This window comes from Notolepis coatsorum (assembly GCF_963971535.1).
Source record: "Notolepis coatsorum genome assembly, chromosome: 17".
In the NCBI taxonomy this organism is placed as follows: Eukaryota; Metazoa; Chordata; class Actinopteri; order Aulopiformes; family Paralepididae; genus Notolepis; species Notolepis coatsorum.
Window position 1 is genome coordinate 42,104,747 of NC_140181.1, and position 27,472 is coordinate 42,132,218.

The 27,472-nt window shown below is 44.2% G+C and overlaps 1 protein-coding gene across 12 annotated transcripts in view; it reads left to right on the forward strand.

Annotated features, from left to right (window-relative positions):
• The window catches only part of ralgapb (Ral GTPase activating protein non-catalytic subunit beta), a 62,471-nt gene that overhangs the window by 20,324 nt on the left and 14,675 nt on the right, over positions 1 to 27,472 (forward strand). For 5 of the 12 annotated variants that reach the window (XM_084333310.1, XM_084333315.1, XM_084333317.1 and 2 more), the window contains exons 8-21: positions 1,099 to 1,167; positions 2,231 to 2,382; positions 3,050 to 3,281; positions 4,942 to 5,143; positions 6,468 to 6,635; positions 11,797 to 11,911; positions 12,085 to 12,232; positions 12,362 to 12,426; positions 12,535 to 12,679; positions 20,923 to 21,053; positions 22,869 to 23,051; positions 24,278 to 24,426; positions 24,927 to 25,114; positions 26,823 to 26,926. In XM_084333310.1, the coding sequence (XP_084189436.1) occupies positions 1,099 to 1,167; positions 2,231 to 2,382; positions 3,050 to 3,281; positions 4,942 to 5,143; positions 6,468 to 6,635; positions 11,797 to 11,911; positions 12,085 to 12,232; positions 12,362 to 12,426; positions 12,535 to 12,679; positions 20,923 to 21,053; positions 22,869 to 23,051; positions 24,278 to 24,426; positions 24,927 to 25,114; positions 26,823 to 26,926 (2,051 nt within the window). The remainder of the gene's footprint in view (positions 1 to 1,098; positions 1,168 to 2,230; positions 2,383 to 3,049; positions 3,282 to 4,941; positions 5,144 to 6,467; positions 6,636 to 11,796; positions 11,912 to 12,084; positions 12,233 to 12,361; positions 12,427 to 12,534; positions 12,680 to 20,922; positions 21,054 to 22,868; positions 23,052 to 24,277; positions 24,427 to 24,926; positions 25,115 to 26,822; positions 26,927 to 27,472) is intronic. The other 7 variants (XM_084333318.1, XM_084333321.1, XM_084333311.1 and 4 more) reach the window with 3 other exon arrangements.

Below are 27,472 nucleotides of genomic sequence, written 5' to 3' on the forward strand. Positions count from 1 at the left end.
CTTTACTGTAGGTGTGTCTGTTGAAAAGAGAGACGTGCCAGTGTTTATTTATCTCTTTACTGTAGATGTGTCTGTTGAAAAGAGAGACGTGCCAGTGTTTATTTATCTCTTTACTGTAGGTGTGTCTGTTGAAAAGAGAGACGTGCCAGTGTTTATTTATCTCTTTACTGTAGGTGTGTCTGTTGAAAAGAGAGATGTGCCACTAGTGTTTATTTCTCTCTTTACTGTAGATGTGTCTGTTGAAAAGAGAGACGTGCCAGTGTTTATTTCTCTCTTTACTGTAGGTGTGTCTGTTGAAAAGAGAGATGTGCCAGTGTTTATTTCTCTCTTTACTGTAGGTGTGTCTGTTGAAAAGAGAGACGTGCCAGTGTTTATTTCTCTCTTTACTGTAGGTGTGTCTGTTGAAAAGAGAGACGTGCCACTAGTGTTTATTTCTCTCTTTACTGTAGGTGTGTCTGTTGAAAAGAGAGATGTGCCAGTGTTTATTTATCTCTTTACTGTAGGTGTGTCTGTTGAAAAGAGAGACGTGCCAGTGTTTATTTCTCTCTTTACTGTAGATGTGTCTGTTGAAAAGAGAGACGTGCCAGTGTTTATTTCTCTCTTTACTGTAGGTGTCTGTTGAAAAGAGAGACGTGCCAGTGTTTATTTCTCTCTTTACTGTAGGTGTCTGTTGAAAAGAGAGACGTGCCAGTGTTTATTTATCTCTTTACTGTAGGTGTGTCTGTTGAAAAGAGAGACGTGCCAGTGTTTATTTCTCTCTTTACTGTAGGTGTGTCTGTTGAAAAGAGAGATGTGCCAGTGTTTATTTCTCTCTTTACTGTAGGTGTGTCTGTTGAAAAGAGAGATGTGCCAGTGTTTATTTCTCTCTTTACTGTAGGTGTGTCTCATGAAAAGAGAGATGTGCCAGTGTTTATTTCTCTCTTTACTGTAGGTGTGTCTGTTGAAAAGAGAGACGTGCCACTAGTGTTTATTTCTCTCTTTACTGTAGGTGTGTCTGTTGAAAAGAGAGATGTGCCAGTGTTTATTTCTCTCTTTACTGTAGGTGTGTCTGTTGAAAAGAGAGACGTGCCAGTGTTTATTTCTCTCTTTACGCTGTAGGTGTGTCTCATGAAAAGAGAGATGTGCGCGAGAGGGTGTTCACTTTTTGTCCAGCGATGCTCTCCCATGGTACAACCTGCAGCTCACACATGTTTTAATAAAAACGTTTGGGCATAATGGAATGGGTCATGGTTATTGGTGGTGTTGACGTTGTGAATTTATAGGGGACGTTTGAGTTCAATAGAAGCCTGTCTGATTCGTCATGAACTGGAAGTCCCTTCAGTCGTCCAGAAATTATACCCACACCTGGAATAGAATTTGTTAGCGTTTATGCCAGTGGAAGTCAATGGGGTGAATTTTTTTTTGAAAATCCTATCTTTCGTACAGTACATTTTATTTTAATTTAATTTTGTATGGTTGTCATTTAAAGATAATCACCTGCTAGCTGATTACTGTCACCTGTTGTTTGCCAACCAAGATGTCTGCCAACGGAATACTATGAATCGTTAAACATATATTGAAGTAATATGTTTTAACCCTGTTGACGCCGATATCTTAAAAACAAAAATAGTGAAGTAATTTTCTGGATGCACTGAAATGACCGCTAATGCATGAATCAAATTGACTTCTTGAAAACCTGAATTATCCCTTTAACACTGGGTTTGGTTTGAGCATTTGCATATAAGCTAAGCATAAACGTACCTAGAAGGTTGCTGCTGGCCCACAAGGTATTTGAATAAGGTGGATGAGTGTTATGGGTGATACACGACTAACCATTGTGGTGCATGTATGCTTGGTGTGTGAAGGCTGACTAGGTTAACTCACACATCATCTGATAAGTCTTCCTTTTCTGTTATCTCCTGCGTTACATCAGAGATGGTAACATGGCTTACAGCGATCCCACTCACCCAAAGTATACTACAGGAAGCAATCTATTGTTGGATGTCTAAGTCTCACGTTAAGGGTAAAGAACCCACGGTGGAGGAATCTTAAAGGTAATGCCATCAAACGGTGACGTTGAGTGGGGATTATGGAAGGGGTTGCTATTGCAGGCCACACTTCAGGTTAGGCAAATATATATATATATATGCCTAGAAGTTGCTGTTTGATGGCATTACAGATTTTACCTTTACGGGCAACCTCAAATGACAGTGTATGCCTCTCTCTAACTCCACCCTCTTCCTCTTCACAGGTATATCACGGCCCAGAGCAGACAGTGCCCCGCCCACCCCGGTCAACAGACTGAGCATGTCCCCGCCCCCCTCGGTCAACAACACCACACCCCCTCACAGCCGCAAGCAGCGACATACTGTGGTCACCAAAACCACCAGCAAGGGTTCAACTGTAAGTCCAAAGGTCTTATAGGTAGCTACCAAAACCACTAGCAAGGGTTAAACTATAAGTCCAAGGTCTTATATGTAGCTGTCAAAGGGGCAGTGTAGAAATCCATCTCTGTGACAAAAGGAATTAATCAAAATGAGTAATTTCAATTATCAGACAATGTGGGGCCAATGCAACTCTTCTGGAGAACAAGTTCAAAAGCCTTTACCTGGCAACTAGTAGTTGATACTGGAATAGATCTAGTGTTCTTTATATCATACTGTATGTTCCCACAGGGCAGCAACTAGTTGATACTGGAATATATCTAGTGTTCTTTATATCATACTGTATGTTCCCACAGGGCAGCAACTAGTTGATACTGGAATATATCTAGTGTTCTTTATATCATATCATACTGTATGTTCCCACAGGCCAGCAACTAGTTGATACTGGAATATATCTAGTGTTCTTTATATCATACTGTATGTTCCCACAGGGCAGCAACTAGTTGATACTGGAATATATCTAGTGTTCTTTATATCATACTGTATGTTCCCACAGGGCAGCAACTAGTTGATACTGGAATATATCTAGTGTTCTTTATATCATACTGTATGTTCCCACAGGGCAGCAACTAGTTGATACTGGAATAGATCTAGTGTTCTTTATATCATACTGTATGTTCCAACAGGCCAGCAGCGGGCAGCCAGCCAAAGCGTCCCAACAGCAGCAGCAGCAGCCCTCGTCCTCCCCCACGCTGCTGTCCAGCCCCAGCCAGAGCAGCTGGGAGACGCGGCCCCTGCCGGCCCCCGCCAGGCCCAAGGTCAACAGCATCCTCAACCTGTTCGGCCAGTGGCTCTTTGACGCCGCCCTGGTCCACTGTAAGCTCCACAGCGGCCTCAGCCGAGACCCCAGCATGACCGGTAAGGAGTTGGGCATGGAACCCAGGGTCTACTATGATTTCTATTTAGCACAACATTCCATCTATGCATGGGACGGTTGGGTGTTTTGTTGTTGTTTTTCATAGTACTGTGTTTTTGTGAAGTTTATGTATGTTTTGAGTGTTTTTATTCGTACAGTATGTTGAGTGGGATATTCCTCTGAAACTTCCCTTGTGCATTTGGTGCGAGTGGAGGGCTTTATGGTTAAGAACCTGAACCTAAGATATCTTCTAAAGTAAATCAACTCTTTAACCCACCGATGGACCCCCCCCCCCCCCCCCCCCCCAGCTGTTACCACTATAGGCTACAAGCATATGTGGTCTAAATACTTATATTATTAACTTAGCTTTAAAACCTTACCATGTCAATGACAACACATTCTTAGATCATCTCTATGCTATGCTAGTATCTGGATAGAATTTGGTGATATCGAAAGGCCTCCATTTTTCTCTCTCTCTGGGTGTTTTTGGTGTTGTGTTCTGCATGCCGACTGATTGATGTTCAACAGTTCTAGTGGGTCAAAGGTCATCCATTGAGGAGAACAACAACAACAATATATACATATATTTATAAACAATTCATGCCTGATATGAATTTACCCCAAAAATATTGATCTGCTTTGATTTTGTGTGTCTCCACTATTTTTTCTGTTATCTTGCAGCCTCTTTTATCCAAATTCTCCTTTCTTATAAATCTTGTAAGTAGGAACAGCAGCTCTTTTGTTTCCCCCCTCACTTGATTCGCAGTCGGTTATTGACAAACTCCTTGCTTTTACATTTTTTTTACTTAATTTCTCCATCTGGTCACCCCCCCCTCCTCCTCTCATCTTCCTTATCATCATCATCATCATCATCATCATGTGAACCTTCACCAACGTTCTGTCAATGTTCTCAAAACGGTGATGGAATGGAGGCACCAAGACTCACCACCTCCCGACCATAGTGTCGCCAGTTTGTGACCACGCCACCACCACCACATTTCAGCGTTTAACTTTTTCTTTTTTATTATTTTTTAAAGTTTCTTGAGTCACACTAATATGTATTGTTTGCCCCCCCTCCCCTAAGTTCAGCATTGATGTTTTTTCTTGTTTTTCTTTTATGTATTGTTGGTTCACTTTTTGTTCATTTTGGTGCCTCAATGCATGAAGTGAATGGTCTGAGCTCTTCTTGAGTGACACATTGACGTAGCTGCAACAGCAAAAGGGGAGCTGACACAGGGACTTTGCATTGTGGTCTTGCAAGCCAGGAATGGTCACATTTCTGATATCGAACACATCCGACACTTGCTCACACATTGTGTCCGAGATAGCTAGCACCCTTTTTTTTGTGACAAACTCTTTGTGTCAGAGGTCCCTTCTTTCGTATGCCTGCCGATTGTGTGAGTGCGTGTTTGCAGTGGTTTTGAAGTCTTCGTTCGTCCTCGTTCTGAGTGATTTAATTTATTTTTTTAATTATGTCTGCTTTGTACTATTTATGTTTCACTGTTTATTATTATGTCTGTTTTAACTTTTTCATTGCACTGTGCATATTGCAAATTATACAGTATAATACGTTTGTCTCTTGTTTATACATGTGCATGTGCAAAGGATGACCGCGTTTCAATTCAGGGTCCTTTCACTCTGTCTCCTCCTGCTCCTCCACAGCCATAGCCACCCAGGTGGGTCTGGAGCTGAGGAGGAAAGGCTCGCAGATGTCCACTGACTCCATGGTGTCCAATCCCCTGTTCGACGCCAACGAGTTCCCAGAGAGCTACGAAGCGGGCCGGGCGGAGGCCTGCGGGACGCTCTGTCGCATCTTCTGCAGCAAGAAGACCGGGGAAGACATTCTCCCAGTCTATCTGTCCAGGTAAAGTGTCAGTCTGGGGAGGGTGTAGACCAGGGGTCTGCAATTGTGTTTGGCCTCTGGATAGAGCCAGCCCACGTGACCATTTCTAGCATTTCCATTGGCTATAGTGACAGACATGGATAATGATTGTGGAAATACAACAAATCTATGAAACCACTTACTGAGACATCACCCAGACGTGACATATGCAAAAGCCAATGTTCCAATACAAAGTACATTCATGTAACTGCTTGAGGGTCAATTCTTAATGTAAACATTGATATTTTGAACAATGCAACATGTTAGAGGGTTCCTTGAACCATTTAAATTGTATAGCATTGAATCGAATTTAATCGGCAATTGATTCGGGACCTTGTGAATCGGAATCTAATTTAATCGGAAATCGAATTGATTCGGGAAATCAGTAGCGATACCCAGCCCTAGTTAGCACAATGACAGATTGTATGGGAATGAGTATTGTCATCATAGTTTTCACTCTCCTCTGTTGTCTTCCCACCAACAGTATAGATGTGTTTCTCGTCCACGTCAGACTCGGTGTGCACGCGCATCAAGGGGGCAAAAAGAAACATAATCCTGGTCAGAACTACAATTTATTTGCATTTGTTAGCCATGCTAGCAATCTAAACAATCAGTCCATACCAAAGCTAGATAAAAGGTGAAAGACTGGCAAAATGACATCCAGCCGTTTTCATTTGAAACAAGTTTTAGTCAGGCGAGTTTCTCCATGTCATACTTCTTTAGCGCAGCAGCTCATGCAGGTAGGGGGCAACTTAGTCACGTGACTCACTTGATTGGCAGATTGGCTCGAACACGGTATGTTTATAAACTAGAAGCATGTCTATTGACAGGTATGGAATTCTGGACTAAATCCTATCCAACAAATATCTTCCTAAATTGAGAAATTTTAGAACCACCGGCTTAAGAAACACGATCATCATCACCCTTCAAATCCAAGTCGTTTGTGAACCTCCTGTATTTGAATTTTCACAGGGCCCCCGAAATGGGTCTGAATGTAGCTTTTGTTATGAGGTCTCCACGTTGTCCAGAGCCCTTCTCATATACCTCGGAGTCTATAGAAGTGTCCCTCTGGTCTGTGCAGGTTCTACATGATCCTGATTCAGGGCCCTTCTCATATACCTCGGAGTCTATAGAAGTGTCCCTCTGGTCTGTGCAGGTTCTACATGATCCTGATTCAGGGCCCTTCTCATATACCTCGGAGTCTATAGAAGTGTCCCTCTGGTCTGTGCAGGTTCTACATGATCCTGATTCAGGGCCCTTCTCATATACCTCGGAGTCTATAGAAGTGTCCCTCTGGTCTGTGCAGGTTCTACATGATCCTGATTCAGGGTCTCCAGATCTCCGACTTCATCTGCAGACCGGTGCTGGCCTCCATCATCCTCAACTCCTCCTCTCTCTTCTGCTCCGACCTGAAGGGCATCAACGTGGTGGTGCCCTATTTCATAGCCGCGCTGGAAACCATTCTACCTGACAGGTTAGATCTCTGTTCCATTCCTATAACATTGTAGCCGTGTTATTACATTAGTAGTATTCGTTTTTATTTATTTTGCTTTATTTTTACCATGAAGTCCAATTGAGAGTCAGAATCTCTTTTCCAAGAGAGTCCTGACCATAAATGAAAGCAGAGGTTACACAGTGAACATGTGAAACATAATTAAATATGTATTGTGTGTATATATATATATATATATATATATATATATATAAATAGCTTACAATAAAAAAAGGACAAAAGAGAGTACCGGAGAAAGCAACAATAGCAATATATAATAGGATGAGAGATCTTCTGGAGTGCGGTCTTCTGGGGATGTCCCCATCAAGTTTCTTTCCCTCCCAATCAAAGTAATTTAATATTGAGTATCTGCTGATACTGAGTCCTGATCTGATAATACAGCTGCACGGTGCACACTTCAAATACATTTGAGTTAATAAAGCTAATCCAATGTAGGTAAGATTATTCTTGATAATTGAATACCCCTGCATCAAGAAAGGAATTGCCTGCATCACAGCTTTCCCTTAAAGGGGAACTATTTTACTTTCACTATTTGGGCAATTGTACACAATTCCTGTGAGTCTATGGAACACATCTGTACGTTTTTTTTCAATAAAAGTCTTGTTTTGTATTTCTAATCAAGTATGTAGAGCACCACTTTCTGCACTTCCATTTTCCAAGCTGTTTTTGGCTGGGCTCCGCCCATAATCGCAATGCGCTTTGAGTGACAGTCACCCACCTGCACTGGTAGATACCTTTCTTTGGGAGAGAGAGAGAGATAGAGAGGGAGAGAGGTAGAGACGCGTGTGTATATGTGGGCTTGAGTCGCGAGTGTGTGTAAGCAGGGGGACAGAGCTGAGGAGAGATCGCTATGAGACTTGCAGTGTATGAGCCTCTCTCTCTCCCTCTCTCTGTCTCTCCCTCTCTCTCTGTTTCTCTCTTTTGGGGAAGTGCAAGTGTCTGACAGGGAAACCGCTTCCGCATTATTTCCACTCGCTCCGTTGTTGAGCGAATTGTTGATTGTCGGAGGTGGCTACAACCACAGAAGGAGCTGAGGTATGCAAATCAAGATATGCAAATCAGCATCTCTACGTAGACAAGCGAGGCAATTCTGAATGGCTTAGTTCACTGGGGGAGGATCTTGTCACAGCTTAACTGGAGGAATGCGCCTGAATGAGTGTCACACCTAGTCTGTGTTGGTACAACCCCACATTGCTAGAAAACAATGTAAAACCCATGGAAAAGTCCATTTATAAGATAGGGGACCTTTAACTCATTGAGCGCCACGCTCTTTCCCCATCTATACTGCCTGGCAGCAGCTTTTTTTGACAATTTTCACGATATTTCACGATCTTTGCGGGGCTATTGTATATTCTATATTATAGCCATGGAGACGATAGTATGGCTCATTTATAGTCCAACATGTAAAAACAAGTTCGCTTCTACATACCCTCATTTGTTCACAATCCCAAGATAAACATTGCCCCGTTTCAAAATAATCCAGGCTGGTTTTCTAGATTGTGAGATAAAGTGTGTCGCGGCTGCTCGCTTGAAACCTATATTATTGCCAGGTCAAAGGTAAACACATTACCTTATTTCTTCATAAAGCCGGGGGGGGGGGGGGGGGGGGGGTCGTTTATCCGACGCTGCGATCATACAAACGCATGTTTTATGATGGAGTTTCGGTAAAGTTACACAGACGTTACCGTTGTTTTAGAGGTACCCCATTTCTCACTTCGAGTCCAAAAGTGTCTTGAATCAGAACAGGATCAATACATATAACGTTAGGTAGCCCTCATCCGTCTTCTTCATCTGCTCGGGCCAGACTATAGACGGAGCCGAATAGGTTTCCTCATCGGTCGGTTTGATTATAGTAAAAAAAATTATATTTTTTTTTATCCACTTTTTTTCTCCCATCCCAATTTTGTATCATCCAATTCAACCCTCCCCTGTCACAAACGCTGTTTCTTGCCTCCCACAAGCCGGCTGCAATGTGGACTAAGTCATACATAGCACAAGTCCCCTCCGGTACTTGAGGTAACAGCAGTTGCATCTTTTCACCTGCGCAGCTCGATCTCTCAGTGGCGAGGAGTAACGCGTGGGAGGCTCACGCTGCCCCCGACACTTCCTGATTCTACTGCGCAGGCGCACCAACCGACCTGTAGGAGTCGCTGTCCACAACGCCCGATCCCCACCCATCAGTTTCCCACCCCCTAATACGGCCAATGTGTATTAGTATGAACGACCAGCTAAACTGAAAGCAATGTGGAGCGCTGGGCTCGAACAGGCAAGCCCAGCGTCTCCGTCATTCGTGGCGAGCGCCTTGCCCACTACGCCACGTAGCCGCAAAAAAAAATGAATCTTTTTAAAATTGACGATTTTATTTATAGCATTTTCTGCTTTTTTGGTCAACGCAGGACCTTTTGGCCACACAGGACCGACAGAAGAGACAGGGTGAAACGGGAAGAGGGGAAGACATGCGGCATATGGCCACCGGGTCGGGGAATCGAACCCGGGGCGACCGCTTCGCGACTCAGCGTGCTATGTGGTGTGCTACTGGAGCGCCCCTTGATTATAGTTTTTTAAGTTTTACCAGTAGTGCTTAGTCCAACATAGTCTGGTGGAAACGCACCTTATCATCCATAATCATCATCCATATAATCAGGTTTGTCTTCTTCTTCATAATATCCAATAGTTCGCTCGCCATTGCATTGCAGGTTACTATTGTGTGCTCGGGCCAGACTATACCACAGAGCTGAATAGGTTTCCTCATCGGTCGGTTTGATTATAGTTATTTTTTTACGTTTTACCAGTAGTGCTGAGTCCAACATAGTCCATTAGTCTGGTGGAAACGCACCTTATCGTCCATAATCATCCATATAATCCATTTAGTCTTTTTCATAATATCCAATAGTTCGCTCTAGGCGATCGCGATTGTCGAACGTGTCCTGCTCACTGCTGCTTGCAACAAGTCCCTAGTTGTTTGGGGGGCTGTGGGGCCCTAAGCTGGTCCATGCATGTTCATAAGGTAGGTGATACTGCCACCTGGCGAGATTCGATTGTCATTGCAATTCCAATGTAGGCAGATGTGCCATGGAGACCCAGGGAGCTCCGGCTCAGTGTATAGAACGGGGATCAAAGGGAAAAGACCAAAGTAAGAGTATACTCGTTTTTGGCACTCAAGCATTGGCGACGAAACATAAGTATAGTAGTTTTTGGCGCTGAATGAGTTAATGGTTTTCCATTCATTCTTCAACAAAAAAAGGATCCGAATTTGACTTGGCTTCATATAGCCAATACCATTTGATTCAAATAGGCTGTGATCAGCTCCAATACCCATCTTTCCTTACAGTTTTATCTGTTTCTATGTAGCTAGTACCTACACAGTCATAGGTGCAACAAATTCCCAGATGAACCTTGAGGGGGGGAAAAGAATGAAGGAAGATGTAAATACATTTTATAATCTAAAGTCTATCTGATTCCTTTAGAACCCTGTTATAATCTAAAGGTGCTCCCATAGTCGAGCGGACCGTACACGGAGCGGACTCGAAGCAGACCCAAAGCGGACTCCAAGTGTGAAGGTCCAATTTTTTTATGCGCGGACGTCCGCTCGCTTGGTGTCACACAAAACGCTGATCGGCGTTGACATCGACCTGCATTTAATGTGACCACTCGCAAAAGAGAATGGCTTTTCTAAATGAAGTGTGTAAAACTGCCAGTTTTATTATCGGAATATTGGAAACTGAGATAGAGTCTGTTATCTCCGTTTCCAATATTTCGAAATAAAACTGGTGTTTTTATTTCATGCAATGCGTGTTTTCCATTTCAGCACCACGCGCTGTCCACCTCATTGAGCAAGCCTATATGGTACATTGCACCTCACTGCCTATACCTGTTATTCAAGTGTGTAAAACTGCCAGTTTTATTATCGAAATATTGGAAACGGAGATAAGATACTCTTTATTGACATCGGATGATGTCGACATGACAGAAGTTGAACAGCGTGGGAAACATTTTGTAAACTGGCGCGAGACATGTAGGAAATTGGTCCACGGAGGTCCGCTGAGGTACGCTCGACTATGAAAGCTCAAAGAGTCCAGCGGACCTCCGCGGAGTCCAGTCCGCGTACAGTCCGCTCGACCATGGGAGCACTTTAAGGTCTCGTTGATTCCTTTAAGCCCTGCTATAATCTAAACTCTAGCAGATTTTTCAGCCAATTTCCCAAATTGCCTTGATAGTCAGTATAGAGTGCTGTATGTCATCTGTAGCTGTTGTTCTAGGATTACAATTGAGCATTCACAAGCCGGGACGGGTACCTCTGATGTGGACAACAGTGCCTATTTACATGGGTGCCAAAGTCAAGCGGATGCCATTCTACGTACGTTCCATGTCCGTTCTGCCTCCAGTCCGTTTCAAGGGTTAAACTGCCAGAGTGAAATGGAGAGTGAACATTTGAAACTGAACCACATCTCCATACTATGTATAATATAAGAGATAATATAAGATATTCCTTTATTGATCCCCTTGGCCTTGGGGGAAATTCAGGCATCATAGCAGCATGGGGGAGGGGAGGTACAGGTAGTAGAAGACATACAGGTCACAGCATTATAGTACAGTGGAGAAGTACAAATAAAAATAGAATAAAAGGCAGTGTAAACAATATACAATATAGTTAACTCTGGACATATGGCATATGGGCAACAAGGTGCGAGATGAGAGTATGTATGCCGTCTCAGTTATTTTGCCCTACAATAAATATGGTTACAATTACAATATATAATCTAATAATCTAAATCTAATCTAATATATAGTCTAAAGAAGCTAAATGCTAATATATGCTATATATGATCTAGTAATCCAATAGTCTAAATCTAATCTAATATATAATCTAAAATGCTAAATGCTAAATATAAGAAATATATAATCCGATAATCCAATAGTTTAACTCTAATCTAATATATAATCTAAGAATGCTAAATGCTAAATACATGCTTTGATGTAGTATACAGTATTCACATAAGGTGCGGTATGCATAAGGTAAGTATATTGTCCTTTTTAGGTGGGAGTCAGCTACATAGTCATCTGTGTTGCCAATAGATTGTAATCATTGACAGACTTGATCCAACTCCCATCTCTCCTCCAGGGAGCTGTCCAAGTTCAAGATCTACGTGAACCCTACAGACCTGCGGAGAGCTTCTATCAACATCCTGCTGGCCATGCTGCCTCTGCCTCACCACTTTGGCAACATCAAGGCAGAGGTAACAGTCGTTACTTCTAACCTGAATAATCCCAAACCTAACCTTTCTATGAACCCTAACCATAACCTTCCTATGAACCCTAACCCTAACCCTTCTATCAAACCTAACCAAACAGGTAAACCCCCCGCCCCAAGCTCGCTTCTCTGATCTTGAGGTTTCTGCTGTGTGTGCAGGTTCTGCTGGAGGGGAAGTTCAGTGAGGAGGACGGGACATCCCACGACCAGCCTGTGTCCTTCCTGTCCCTGAGACTACGTCTGGTCAACGTCCTGATCGGGGCCCTGCAGACCGAGACCGACCCCAACAACACACAGCTCATCCTGGGTAGCCACTGGCCCTGCGGGCCTCGTTCATTCTTCTTCCACTGGTCATTGGCTGACTGTTGCAGCTTCCCTTCAGTCTTCTCTGAAGCCTAAAAGTAGCTAAACCCTTTTTCTTCTCTCACCCTTCCAGGTGCAATGCTTAATATTGTCCAAGATTCAGCACTGTTGGAGTCCATAGGTGCTCAGACAGAAACGGTAAGTCTTTGATCTGTTCAGTCTCTTGACACCTCATCAATCCCCAGGTAGAGATTTGGGCGTGGTCAGCAATAATGTAGTGTATCTGTATTGTTTGTATGGTTCCAGGGCAGCATAGATGGAAGCCACGGGGCCCTGAGGAGTCACAGCCACAGCCGGACGAGCAGTGGCATCAGCTTCACCAGCGGGGGCAGCATCGAGGCCACCAGCCCAGACTCCGAGCGTCCTACCCAGGCCTTGCTCAGAGACTACGGTAAAGATGGATACATAGAGATCTATCTCAGGGACATGTGTGCTTTAATTGCCTGTGACATTTTGGATTAGAAGTAGTCATAAGCATATTTTAAATAAGGATACATATTGGATTACAATAGTCATATTGGTTGGCAGCCAATGAGCAGAGGATCCTGATACATGCAGTAACAGTTTGGCACAACAGAGATGCTGTATTTTAACACTGCTTCTCAACATCAGAGAATAAATTACCGTAGGATCACTTCTCTCTGCTCCAAGGCATGCTCACATCATCACTATATGAAACATGGGGAGATCAAATTTGACTGTTTGCAGAATTTCCTGAAGTACACCTCCCTTAAGTCACCATTCTTATGTGTCACAAACCTTCAGGATGAGTTCTGCTCCCATGCGCCTGTGTGAAATCACATTGTCCTGCAGATGCTCAGGATATTGTGTGAAGGTTCTTCTCCAATAAGTCTCCCCCCCCCCCCCCAAGCAGCACTTTTAACCATTTATTTAAAGTATACTTTATTTGAAAGTACTGTAATGTTAAATTAAATGCTACTTTTTTCACTTAGTTGAGTTTTTGATGTTTGGTGTTGGAGCACTGGTGTTTTTATTTTTATTTCTTTATTTCAGCAAAACAGTAAAAACATTGACCATGACAAAGTGTATAAAGGTGCTGAGTAGAGGCAAGAGACCCAGATGGGCCTATATGGGGCCTCAACTCATTAAATCATTGGAAGAAAAAAAAGCACAAAAGCAAAGTGAAATAAGTTCATAAAATGTTTTCATAATATTAAGATAATAATAAGATAATAATAACAATAACAATAATAATCAAAGTAATAATAATAATAAAAAACAACAACATTAATAATTAGTCTAAAAACAAATTAACATGAAACTGTAAAACAAAGTGACATTAATGGTTTTATGAGATTGAAGCTATTCATTTAACAATGTATATTTAAGCTTGGATTTGAGTGATGAAATAGATGAGCACATTTTTATTATGGAGGGTTTTGAATTCCAAATAATAGGACCTCTAAATCTTATACTGAACTGACCTAATGTTGTGCGGAAGAAATTACGATGAATATTGTTTGATTGCCTTGTTGTATATGAATGAATACTGGAGTTTGATATGAAAAATTCAATAAATAAATTAAAAGTGCAGTTAAACATAGAAATACATATCTGGTATACATTAATATCAAAGATTGATAGTATTTTAAGTTGCTTAAAAAGAGGAGCAGATGGTTCTAGGTGATTAGAAGTAGTGGCAAGCCTTATGAATTTCTTTTGCAATATAAAAAGTTTATGAAGAGAAGTAGGAAAAGTACTGGCCCAAATAATATTACAATACGATAAATATGGGTATATCAAACTATAATAAAGTGTCAAAAGACAGGAGCGATTCACAAGAGAAGAAATCCTTCTAATAATGCCATATGATTTCATAACTTTTTTGCAAACTAGCAAAATTTTCCATGTAAGGCCTTCATCAACAATGACACCTAAGAATTTAGCATGCGACACCTGTTTAATTTCAATATCATTAATATGTAATTTAGAGTCCTGTTTTGAATATTTTTGTTTTTATTTCTGAAAATCATATTTGATTTATTAATATTTAATGAAAGCCTATTCATCTGAAACCATGGTGTGGATCATAGATCATAGCTTTAGTCACAGTGTGTGATGGCCATCCATGATAACCATTTAGAGCCAGTAACTAACTTTGGTTGGATCAGATATAACATGCTTGCTTAACACTGTGTTGTAATCATTCATGTGAACTGATAACATATGGTTATCCTATAACCATAGTTATATGAGTATAGCGAGCGCGCTGCGCTCTAGTGGAACATATCCTATATCAGTCTAATACTGAATACATTTCTTCACATGTACACACCCATCCGCTCCTCTACATAAGCGGGGATGTGGCCATACTAACAGCTCCTTCCCAAGTCTTTCACCACCGAAGGCGAAGACCACAGGGTCCTCAGTGAGTCAGCGCAGAGCGCTCGCTATACTCATATAACTATGGTTATAGGATAACCGTATGTTATATATTGTATAGCTTACGCTCTGCGCTCTAGTGGAACACAGGAGCTGAGCAGAGCGGAAGCTCGACAAATTTACCCGCTGAGGCCCCCCACAACCATCAGAACCGGGGAGGACCCGAGCCCCCGGACCCCCCTAGTGGAGGACGGGAGGGAATCGGATCCGACTGTGCGAAGAGGGTTTAGCAACTCAAACGCACAGGGCGAGCAGATCGTGGGACTTACCTTCCCACAGAAGAACCCACGACTACACAGGCGTGCAACCCACATGCCACTAGGGAACGAACGGGAAGAAGAAAAAAAACTGTTCAATCCCTAATATCACGGGGTCAAGAACCCAACCCCGTGGCAAGGCCGTAGCAGCGGAGCGCGAAGGAGGACCCAGCCCCAGGAAGGGTCAGGACCCCCCGGAAAAAAGGGGGCCTGGTGAGGCCAACGACGCCGCAGCATCGAGACCCCATCAGGCGGTCACTAGTGACACCACCCCCCACATCGCCAGCGTATCGGACAGGGCCCATCCAAGAGCAGGCCCTTCCCCCCCTACAGCACACCGCCCTGAAGCACTCAAAGAGGCTACACCCCCACAGCGGGACCAGGCAGCGCACCGGGGAGACAACCCCCAAAGAGGTTGATCCCTCAATCCAGGCAACAGGTCAAAAGGACTCGACCTGTGCCTGGAGCACTGCGGACTAGACAGGCGCCTAAGGGGTCTGCTGAAAACAGCACCCCGGCGGAAGAGGCGTTCGGTATGCTGTGCACCATGTCGCAGCCTCCACACAAAAAAACCGACCCTCTAGAGGGGCCGAGGCAGAGAAGGCTGACACGATTGGCAGACGTCATGAAGGGTGCAGGGGCACACTCGCAGGCAGACGGGGTCAAGCCCGGCCTAACCCGAGAGTCAACTCCGCTACCAACACACCTGGAAACCAACCACCACCTAACAGGAGGCGGTTGTTCCTATAACCCCCCCCAAGAAAAAACTCAAACACAACTGCGGGTATACACAGGCTATACAGCAGTACAGGTGTTTCAGTTCTCAAGAAGGGGTTAACCCAGGCCAACAGGTCGACGAGAACGAGTCCGGACCTGGGCCCGGCAGACCGGGACGTACACAGGGATGCCAGAGGGGTACAAGAACCACCTCGACAGCCCCTTCCCAGCCAGATGGTCAGAACATAAAAGCACTGCACCCGGTGGCCCACCCCAAAAGCGTGAGACCCCTCCGGCAATGCTTTGATCTATTCCGTTATCTCCCCCCAGAGATGAACGAGAATTCATCGAGACTAACCTAGTACACTGGCGCTCGGAAGAGACAAACTCCATCCTAGTTGCCCCATAAAAACGCTGTTTCAATGATGAGCAACCAAGGCGCGCAAGCCCATGCGTGGTTCCACACAGAAGCACCCAGGGCCAGCACTATGTATACGTCGAGACCCAAAACATATCGATGGTAATTCTAACAAGAACCCAGATAACGTTCCCTCCAAGCCGCCTGGGAGAGCGGCAGGAAGCTGACGGCAGGAAGCTGACCAAGACACAGCTATGGGTCCCATATGACGCGTCCGTGGGAAAACACCCCTGTCAACCCTGCTCTGTATAAAAGAGGAGACGGGGAACCCCCAGAGAGACTTCCCACGTGAGTAATAATTGAAAAGATATATGTAACATTGAGCTACGTGACCAAAAGCTCAAGACATATGCAACAGAGCGCAGAGCAGAAAACTTCTTTTAAAGTTCTCACGCACCGCATAACTCATCTTGACAATAACAGAGGTCCACAACATGGAGCCTGAAAAGAACTCACGGAAGTCTCACAACCAATAGAAACGTGCCCAGTGACGTACTCTATGGCGGGGGGAATTCCGTGACCCACCTGCCCAAATATGGCGTGGGACCAGGGAACTCCCCCCCCCCCCCCCCCCCCCCCTACCCTTTGATGCGCTGACCCAACAGCGTGACAGGAAGCCCGAAGGACAGGAGGTCCAACCCCCTGACCAATCAGAAAAAAAGGGGAATGAGGGTTTATCAGTTCACCCCCTCATGACCCCTCACCCCTGATACGATGCAATGACAAAGCAGAGCCATGACACCAGTCATATATGGCTTCAGGCTCATGTGCGAACCTGCCACCTGAAAAAACACAGACAAAGAGAGGGGCCAAGGGCCCTGGTACAAGAGCTTACACATGTAACTTCTGTAGGCCAACACCTAACCCAGTTGTGGATCTTAAACGTGAATACGATACACGAACCCTCCACAACAAAAAAAGGGCAAAGGTACACTCTCACTACAGTAAGAGGAATGCCGTTTTTCATGATGAGAGAAGACATAAATCCTCGATTTAAGTTCTGGTCACAGGCCTTGCTAAGTCCACATGACAGCGACCAAACAATTTTCAGAAAAGATTGCCTCTCTAAGCGAGCACAACCCCAGCAGAAGCTGAGGGATTTACACCGTATCCCCAAAAACATAGTGAATCAACACACATTTTGTAAACACAATCATATTTGAGGGGAGGGGGGGGGGGGGCCCAGGGGAAAACCGGGGAAACCCACCCCTCACCACCTTACCCCTGATACGACGCCAATGTGTAGAGTAAGCTTTACATCATGCACCCCAGCACAGCCGAAGACCTTGTTTGAACAGGCACAGCCCTGCTTATGTGTGAAAAAAACTTGCCACTTGTTATTGTCATCATTACCCTCAAGTAAGAATAACAAGCTGAGAGAGGGACTCAGCCCTCGATCACATGCCACTATGCACAGCATTGTAGGGTAACCCAGCCAGTTGTGGGCTCAGCCACGTTATCCAACGTTACATGCAGGGGTGCAGTCGTGCACACACGCGGTTACACGCCGTGTTACTAGATCACTGAGGCAGAAGTACGCGCGATCGCGCACGGATGTGTACTCGCGTGTACGCGCACACAAAAATGCGCTCTATCCATTTGTTGTGCGCTAAGTACCCGGCCACCCATAACAAAAGCGCGTCTTCAACCACGCCCCCGCACGCAAATACAAACGGATATAAACAGATCATTTGACAACAGTATCATGTTCCTACCTCCAACGCCCGCGCCGCCCCAAACAGAGACAGCTGTCCTGCCACTCCACAACAAGGCAAGTAACCGCATTTAAAACAGCTTTTCTTTTTTTCTAGTCTATAGGCCCTAATGTATTTGTCCAGATTGACTAAGCCTATTTGCCTGTTTGTTTCTCTTGAAATAAATAATCGTGGCACTGGAAATAATCATGTTTTAATTCAATGTGATCACTGATTAATCTTGTACTGACAAAATGCAGATATATTCTTACAAAGAAATGTATTTGCCACGCAATCACATTGGAAGAATAATAATACAATCATTCAGTACATTGGAATACTGACAAAGCCATACTTGGTCATTTACTGTACAACTGGGTTAGGACATTTGTAGGGGCCAGTTTCGAATTGCAGTCTCCCGTAGTTGTTTTTTGAGTGTTTTTGAAAGTGGGTAGTGATTCACATTCCTTTACAGCTTTGGGTAGAGCGTTCCACATTGAATCCCTGATTCCCTGCCCCCTCATCAAGTTTGGTGTGAACGATGGGCTGTGTCTGTGATTGCCATGGAATGCCATTCCATCCATAGAGGCCATTAGTGACAGTGTCATTGTCTTTTAACCATATCTGTTGACAATATAATTTCTTTATATATTGAAGGCTACATCCTGCTACCTTTTTCAGCTTCGCTATTTAAAAAAAAAAAAAAAAAAAAAAATCTGTTCTGTGCGCATGCACGTACCCGCGCGCGTGCTAGCACGCGGCGTGTTACCAGTTCCCATATTACCACTGCACCCCTGGTTACATGAACACACACAACTTCTCATCATACAACAAAACCCCAGTTCATTAGAAACAACGCTGTTTCTAGGTAGAGAGAAAGGCACAAGCCTTGGCCAACGCTAACCCAAGCTATACAAAGCGACCAAGACAATTCACACACGGCACATGTCGTATCTCCAAATGTAGTGAAGTAACATGTTTTGTAGACAAAGACATCGTTATTAACAAAAACATTCGGGAGGGGAAGGAAGGAAGAGTGGGGCAATGTCCAATGGACATCTTACCTGCACCAAGGAACGCAGGACGAAAGGCCGCAACACAGGTTGGACTACCACGTTGACGAAGGCCTCTCGCTGGCCAGACCAGAAGAAGCAATGGCCGGAGCCTTGCTCCGGCGAGACGCCCCCCTCCTGCAGCCGGTCATGGTGCAGGCCCGACTACATCTTCTGTCAAAGATGATGTCGTAGTCAGAGGGCCAGGGCCTGCTATTCTCACGGCTACGCCAATGGTTGTAGCACAAGCTAACAGCTAACTCTAGGCTAACTGATAGCATCAAGCTAACGTTCCCAGCCGAGCGAAAGCGGGTAGCTAACGTCGTAGCTAACAGCTAACTGGCTAACAGTTAGCTCAACCCGGCTATCGCTAACCACTAGCTAACGCAGAAGCAAGCTAAGCGGCTACCACTGAAAACTGTACAACGTGAGAAAAGCAATACAGGCCAACACTTCAGACAGCCACTGTCTTTTCCTCTTCTCATCCGAAGAAAGAAGGGAAAAAAAGGCAACACACATCCCTCTTCAGAACAGTGTTTACCAGACACAGCGGTGCCGGCAACAAGTCCCTCGCGGACTATAGCCGACTTGAGCATGGAGATATTCTCGTAATGAAACACCAAGCTCACCTCCTAAGCACCGGGTGCTTTTCATCTTTGAAAATCGGGGCCAGCATGGCGACAGTGGGTATCCGTTTGTCCAGAGACTCGGGGAATTGACCCGCAGATTCGGAATCACGGTCCCAGGAAAACAAAGCTCTTACTCGATGAGGAGCTAATGTTAACGTGGGCATCAAACCAGAACCCCCTCCACGCCGATAAGTGGCAGCGAAAAAGGATACCAGCCTGGAGCCGGCCTTCGTAAGCTGTGTAGTTGTTCCCCCCACAACCAACACACCTTGCGCCCGCGTCGCAAAAACATCACCCGCCCAGAGAGGCCGTCAGCCCTCACACGGCCGAGCGCCTCCCAAGCAAAGTGTCCAACTGCAGAGCCGGAGGTAATGCCGGCGGGGATTGCTCAGCGACGCGAGCCCCTAATACGAAGCGCCGGTGGAAGTCAGAATGATCATCATCTTCTAGACACTCTGGTGGCGAAGACATTATCGCTGTATTTCCTCGAAAATAGTGAGAAAGAAAACAAAGATATAATGTCAACGCAGCTCCTTCTCTTCAACGTAGCTCCTTTCCAACTATTTCGGTACTAAACTCAAGTGGTGTATACAGACACTTGTCGGTGGTGAAAATAAGGAAGGAGCTGTTAGTATGGCCACATCCCCGCTTATGTAGAGGAGCGGATGGGGGTGTGGCCAGGCGGATGGGTGTGTACATGTGTAGAAATGTATTCAGTATTAGACTGATATAGGATAAGTTCCACTAGAGCGCAGAGCGTAAGCTATACGATATATAACAGGCCGACGATGAGGTATGTGAAAATGTAACTAATTATCTTAACACCTGTGTTTTTTGTAGCCAACGTGGTTAAGGTGGTTTACAGAGTTAAGAAGCGTTGGGTACAACGCCTATGTAGGTGATGACAGAACTTCCGTGCTTTGCTGTGATGATGTGTCCTTCGAATTAGATACAAACTGGTCCTAGAAAATTATTTTCTACTGCACTGATTTCTGTTGTATGTCTTCTCCTGTTCAATCATTTCTTCACTAATGATTATTCAGTCTCTTAATCTGTAGTCCTTTTTTCTTGGTCATGGTGTGTGCTGTGTTTGCTTGAGACCGCCTTCTCGCGCATGTTTGAGAAGTATCTTAAGCTTTAATGTATTGAGTGTGTCTCAGGGTAAGAATTATGTTCTTTGTCTCTCCAGCCAATTAGTTTAGTTAATAATAATTTTCATGAATGATTTTGAAGAATACATTCTCACTTGCAGAACAGTCATAATATGGAATACTAATTTGGGGTGTGTGATATGCTCTTGTCTCTGCGGTGGTTGGTATTTCGGGGTGTTATATGCTCTTGTCTCTGCGGTGGTTGGTATTTCGGGGTGTTATATGCTCTTGTCTCTGTGGTGGTTGGTATTTCGGGGTGTTATATGCTCTTGTCTCTGCGGTGGTTGGTATTTCGGGGTGTTATATGCTCTAGCTCTTGCAGATACTGCGGCAGGCCTGCTGGTGCGCAGCATCCACCTGGTCACCCAGAGGCTGAACTCCCAGTGGAGGCAGGATATGAGCATCTCACTGGCTGCTCTGGAGCTGCTGGCTGGACTTGCCAAGGTAACACTACCACCAGGGCTGTACACAAAAGTGTAGAAAGATCATGTTAAAAGTATGGAGAATAGAGCTGCTGCTAATGATTATTTAAGTAATCAATTCATCCAAACATTATTTTATTGAATGAATGAAATTCAGTAATTTTTAACCCATTCTCCGCCGATGACGTGTTTGAGATCAATATTTCATATTTTCGTCATGGTATTCACATTTCACCCACGGAGTCTTGGCTGGTGTTGTAGGACTCCGCTCAACTCTGCAACGCTTCAATACCGCCACCTGGTGGCCGATCGGCGAGTTGCCAAAACCGGAAGTGGCCGGAAGTGTTTAGTCCGTCCCCTATTCCGTCCGGCCACTCTCTATCGCTCGCGGGACTCTATCCAGACACCGCGGATATCGATCCGTTGCCATAACTCAATAAACAACATGATTGGACGTATATTAGTATTATACAAACCGGAACTGGATCACCTAGATCAACATCACGTAACTGGGATCTGTTTGCGCCAGTGTGATCGCCCAACGGTAAGAGGAAGCGTTTTTCAGCGTTTTTGATAATTATTATCCATACAAACTGCTCTGATCTATATATCACCCATACTACATGAATCATTTAACGTCGGTCATTGAATTATAAACGCCCCCCCCCCCCCCTCCGGTCACCAGCAGATGACCAGTCATGACGTTTAGGATCATGTACAGTTGAAATTTTTAATATAACGTTGATCGGTATCGAACTGCATTTGATCATCTAATATATGCATTTATGGCTATATCTCACGTTCTATGAAATACAGCAGAAAACGATAAAAACATATTTATACTCTGGACGATATTTTAGTATGAATGTGTGAATGAAAAAGTAAAACGTTCTTACATCCTGAACGATAGATAATTGATGTTGAATGGGCCATAGTAATGTCAATTTAGCAATACAATTTAAAAAGTTATAGCCCTGCAAAGAAGGTGAACATCTCCATAGACAAATAGTGCTGGCAGAGAGGCTACAAGGATGGATATAAGCTCCGGCAGAGAATGGGTTAATCAGTTCTTTTTTGTTAATTATTTGATTTAATCGTGACACCCCAAATGGAAAAACAAAACATACAAATTATGTTTATATCTTTATGTTAAACAGACAACATAACATATATGAAAGTGCTTGACTTAAACTTAAAAGTCTCTTGTTTCTTTTCCTCTTACGCCTGTGCGCGTAATTAAAACACTCGCTCCTATTCCCCTATGCATTCACGTCACGCTGTATTCACGTGTTGACTTATTTGCTTTGAAAAAAATCCCAGTTGCGATATCAATCACACTTACACGATATAAAGCAAAACACGCTATTAATTCAACATTCAATATATTTTCTTACTTTTGTGTTGACTTGTTGCTAGATTCCTGTTTTTGGTTTCCAGATGAGAGGTAGGAGCTGGACAACATAACTGTTCCATAGCCTGAAGTCTTATAGTCATACAGTCCAAAGTGTATAAAAATGCCACGGAAAATTAGTTTGTAGAAAGGGTTTTTGTAATGTGTGTAAGAAAATATATTGAATGTTGAATTAATAGCATGTTTTGCTTTACATCGTGTAAGTGTGATTGATATCGCAACTCGGATTGTTCCGAAGCAAATAAGTCAACACGTGAATGCAGCGTGACGTGAATGCATAGGAGAATAGGAGCGAGTGCATCCAACCAGAGTGCAAATGTAACCGTAAAGTGTGATAGTAATATGCAATGTACAGGTGATTAAACTGGGTATAAAATATATAAATGAGTACTACTTAGTAATAGTGCTAATCATGCTATCACACAGGTGAAGGCCGGGGTGGACTCTGCAGACCGTAAGCGTGCTGTCAGCTCTATATGTGGCTACATTGTGTACCAGTGCAGCCGCCCTGCTCCCCTGCAGTCCAGAGACCTGCACTCCATGATCGTAGCTGCCTTCCAGTTTCTGTGTGTGTGGCTCACAGAACACCCTGACATGCTGGATGAGAAGGTAGGTCTTTACAGCTTTGGCACATTTAGGATAAACATGTAAGTGTGGCATACAGTTAAATTACACTATGCATTGATATTTAGAGTAGTTGTCCCTAAAGACGCCTTGTTAGAGTTGTACCAGTGGGTACCCCTAGCAGAAAGCTTGTTAGTGTTGTACCAGTGGGTACCACTTAGCATAAAGCTTGTTAGTGTTGTACCAGTGGGTACCACTTAGCATAAAGCTTGTTAGCATTGTACCAGTGGGTACCCCTAGCAGAAAGCTTGTTGGCATTGTACCAATGTGTACCACCTAGCAGAAAGCTAACAAGCTAGCATGAATATTTTATTCTAAGGAATGCTAACATGCTGTTTTTCAGTTAGTTGAAGCACCAATACAGAAACGTGTTCCCTACACTGTGACAAGAAAATGGCTTCCCATTATTGAGAGTGAGATAATTTCCCTGTTTAGTAACATAGCCAGGACATTAAAGGGATAGTTCAGATGTTTGGAACCCTTATTCCTTAACTATAAATGCTGATGTTGATCAGTAGAGTCCCTTCTCAGCACAATCCAAGCTGTTCCTCATACTAGCTCCAGCTAGTTAGACACAAATCAGGTCAAAAGTCAATGGGGTCGAGCTCCTGTCTGTACAAGCTGACTTGAGGCTCACTGAAATTTACCCCACAGTGCACACAAAGTAGATTTCAGTGAGCCTCAGTCAGCTTGTACAGACAGGAGCTTGACTCCATTGACTTTGCGTTGGTTTGTGGCTAACAATCCAGAGCTAGTATGAGGAACGGAAGGGATTGAGAAAGGACTCTACTGATCAACGTCATCAAGTAAGAAATAAGGCTAGGGTTGTCTTTTACTATTATGTACTTTGCTACCAAGTAATCTACTGTGCCTATATTACTACCTACTATGCTAATATGTCTATACTACTATGAACTCAAGAGTGTAGCACTCAAGTTCAACACTGTTTGACGAACAATGTTACTTACCCTTAGCTGCCAGAGTTGTACCCTTCCTGCTGACTTGTTGTACAGAACTTGTAAATTGCTTTGGATGAAAGCGTCAGCTAAATGACTAAATGTAAAATATAAATGTTTAAAACAGTGAGTGAAGCCAATGTTTGGTGGTTGGACCACGTCTAAGCCTCTGTGTGTGTTTGTTTCTGCACCAGGACTGCCTGGTGGAGGTGCTACACGTCTAAGCCTCTGTGTGTGTGTTTGTTTCTGCACCAGGACTGTCTGGTGGAGGTGCTAGACATCGTGGAGCTGGGCATCTCTGGCAGCAAGTCTCGACAGGAACAGGAAGTGAAACACAAGGGAGAGAAGGAGCACAACCCGGCCTCCATGAGGGTGAAGGATGCAGCCGAGGCCACTCTCTCCTGGTGAGAGACGGCCTGCATCTGGCTCACATTCAATACTATTATTAAACATGAATCGAACTTGGGATATCTGGCCTATCCATATGCGCTTAATTTCCTTTTCTGCAGAAATGTCTCCTCTGCTCTGCTTTAAAGGAATACCTTGCTTTTGTTTTGGCTTCTCGCCTACAATTATTATTATTTTATTCTTCACAATGAGAGGAAGATGATTCTATATCAGCACTTTATAAAAAAAATAAAAGGTTAGCACAGATTTTTGCAGTAAGTGGACAGAATGCTAACAATAATAACAATGCAAATGCAACATTCCCCACGTTGTGTCAAGATTCCTAATACTTGATTAAGATTAAAATGTCAAAATATGCTTTTAAACACACACACACACACACACACACACACACACACACACACACACACACACACACACACCTTAGAGAAGAACTTACCTCAGCTGTATTCACAAACTTGTCCTCATGCCACCTTCCTCTGTCCTTGCCCCCCAGTATCATGCAGGTGCTGGGGGCCTTCCCTTCCCCCAGCGGGCCGGCCTCCACCTGCAGCCTGCTGAACGAGGACACGCTGATCCGCTACGCCCGGCTCAGTGCCACGGGGGCCAGCAACTTCCGCTACTTTGTCCTGGACAACTCTGTCATCCTGGCCATGCTGGAGCAGCCGCTGGGGAACGAGCAGAGTGAGTCACTGGGTCTCCGGGTCGTTGGAAAGAGCCAGGGTGGCACCTGAGATGAAGGGCTTGGTTTCAGCCCGGGTCACTTCTATTGGAATAATGCTTTTAGATTAGATTGGATTCAAATGTATTGTCATCGTACAGTACAATGAAAAGAAGTTGGCATCTAACCAGAGTGCAAGGTGACAGTAAAGTGCATAACAATATGCTGCGTACAAGCGGTTATATGGAATATATATAACGAAGCTACTGAGTAAATATGCTAATCTGATGTACAGTAATATTATGTACAGTGATACAAGTATAAATACACTATGGTAGTAAGCCATACTGGCCAGTGGTATAACTAATAAGAGTAGGTATCGGATATATACAGATATAGTATATAGAGCATGTACAGTGCACATAGGTGTATATATACATGTATGTAAACAGGAATATATGCAGATAAATTCATATAAATAAATGTATATAGTGTTATTGATGGCTATCATACAGTGTTTATGGGTAGTCTACTATAGGTTGTATAATATGGCTGGCCCAAATGGGAACTCAACCCTTAACCCCTGGCAGTGTTGGTGTCCTGCTCTGCCCGTTGACCTACCATTGGGTTACGCAATCGTTATTACCTCAGTATAAGGCTGAGCCCGAACCCTGTTTTTAGGGTTTGAACGTTCGCCAGGTTTATCGAACGAACGTTCGAACGTTAGTTTTTTTAAATTTTTTAATAAAAAATCTTTTTAATACATTTTTTTTTCATTTTTTTTAATAATACTTTTTTTTTTTATTGTATTATTATAGATCCTACGGAGGGCGGCATTGCATAGTCTATTGGTGAAAAACATGTTGTTTACAGTGGTGGCTGTTCATGTAAACATGTAATTAAACAAAGCACTCAGAAGAAAATAAACAAGCTACTGAATCAAAGTATGATAAACAATAGCCCTTGCAGTCACGTAAGGGGCTAGATAAACAAATGCATTCGTTTTGTGGCATTAGCGTTATATAGTTAGTGTTACAACTTACACGTAACAGGTATTCACTCTTGGTCGACGGGGAGGGGAGCCGGGAGGAGAGACGCACGCCTCGGCTCAACAGACCCGTCCACCGTCTACCTCGGACGGGTCTGTCCACCGTGCGCCTGCTGTTGTTTCCAACGCAACCACCTCCCGCCATGAAGCTCGCGCGACCGTGGCCGAAAAAGGATGGTATTCATTAATGATCCTAATCTGCAGGTTCACCTACGGAAACCTTGTTACCGATTACTTCCTCGGCGGGGAGCTAACTACGGCTCCCCGGTAAGTCTGTTGAGGCTTGCCGATTGGTGGTAACAGCAGAGGCGGGTGCAAGCGGTGTGACGTAATTGGCAGAATCGCCTGTCAATCAAAATAGAGCTCTGGTTGAGAAATAGTATCCCGCTGCAGCCCGGCAGACCATACTGGTTGAGCTGAGCGCCTCGCATTCACATCACCTCAACCCCGTGCGCATCCTTTATTTTTTTTTCACCGAACGTTCGAACCTATTAATTAAAGTCCGAATGTCAGCGTAACGAACGAACGTTCGAACGTTCGGGCTCAGCCTTACCTCAGTAGGATATTTTTTACTCCTTTTTTTTTCTAATTAATTAATTAAATGTGGTACATTTGTACTTTTGTATTTACTATCTCAAGCAGACACTCAGTGTAATCACCTTTAATGCCTCTTGTCTTCACAGACCCAAGTCCATCGGTGACGATTCTGATCCGAGGGACGGCTGGCAGACACGCCTGGACCATGCAGCTCTTCCACCAACCCAGAGGGGCCCGGGCCAATCAGAGGGTGAGAGATCTCATATCGTGGAGCTGCGTCCTACACCCCCCTCCTCTAGTGATGGGCTTTTTCCCGCCTTAATAATCTTTTAAGCCTTTATTTAACCAGGGTAATCATGTTTTTATCACGGGGGGGGGGGGGGGGGGGGGGCACGGGCGCGTTTCGGCAATGCCCTGCTTCATTTGCCAGTTCCATACATTCACACCTGGAAGCTGCCTACTACAACCACAGTCTGACACTGTTGGCCACTGAGCAACTCCACTGGAGAAGATGGGGGTTTAGTGCCTTGCTCAAGCGGCAATGCACTTCAGTGGTTTGTATTGAGGGACGGGAGAGTGTTACTCATTTACTTCTCCACACAGATTTCTCCTGCCCGTCCGGGAGGTCAAGCCGGCGGCCATAGAGCAGCGAGTCAAGTCTTATGAGAGAGAGTCATTCATGTTGTGGTTTCCTCTGCAGTCTGTGTTCCAGCACATCCCAGCAGGAGTCTCATATAGTCTCATAGAGATGAATCAGTATAACTTGTGTCTCTCTGAAAACAGGGGGTTAATGTTC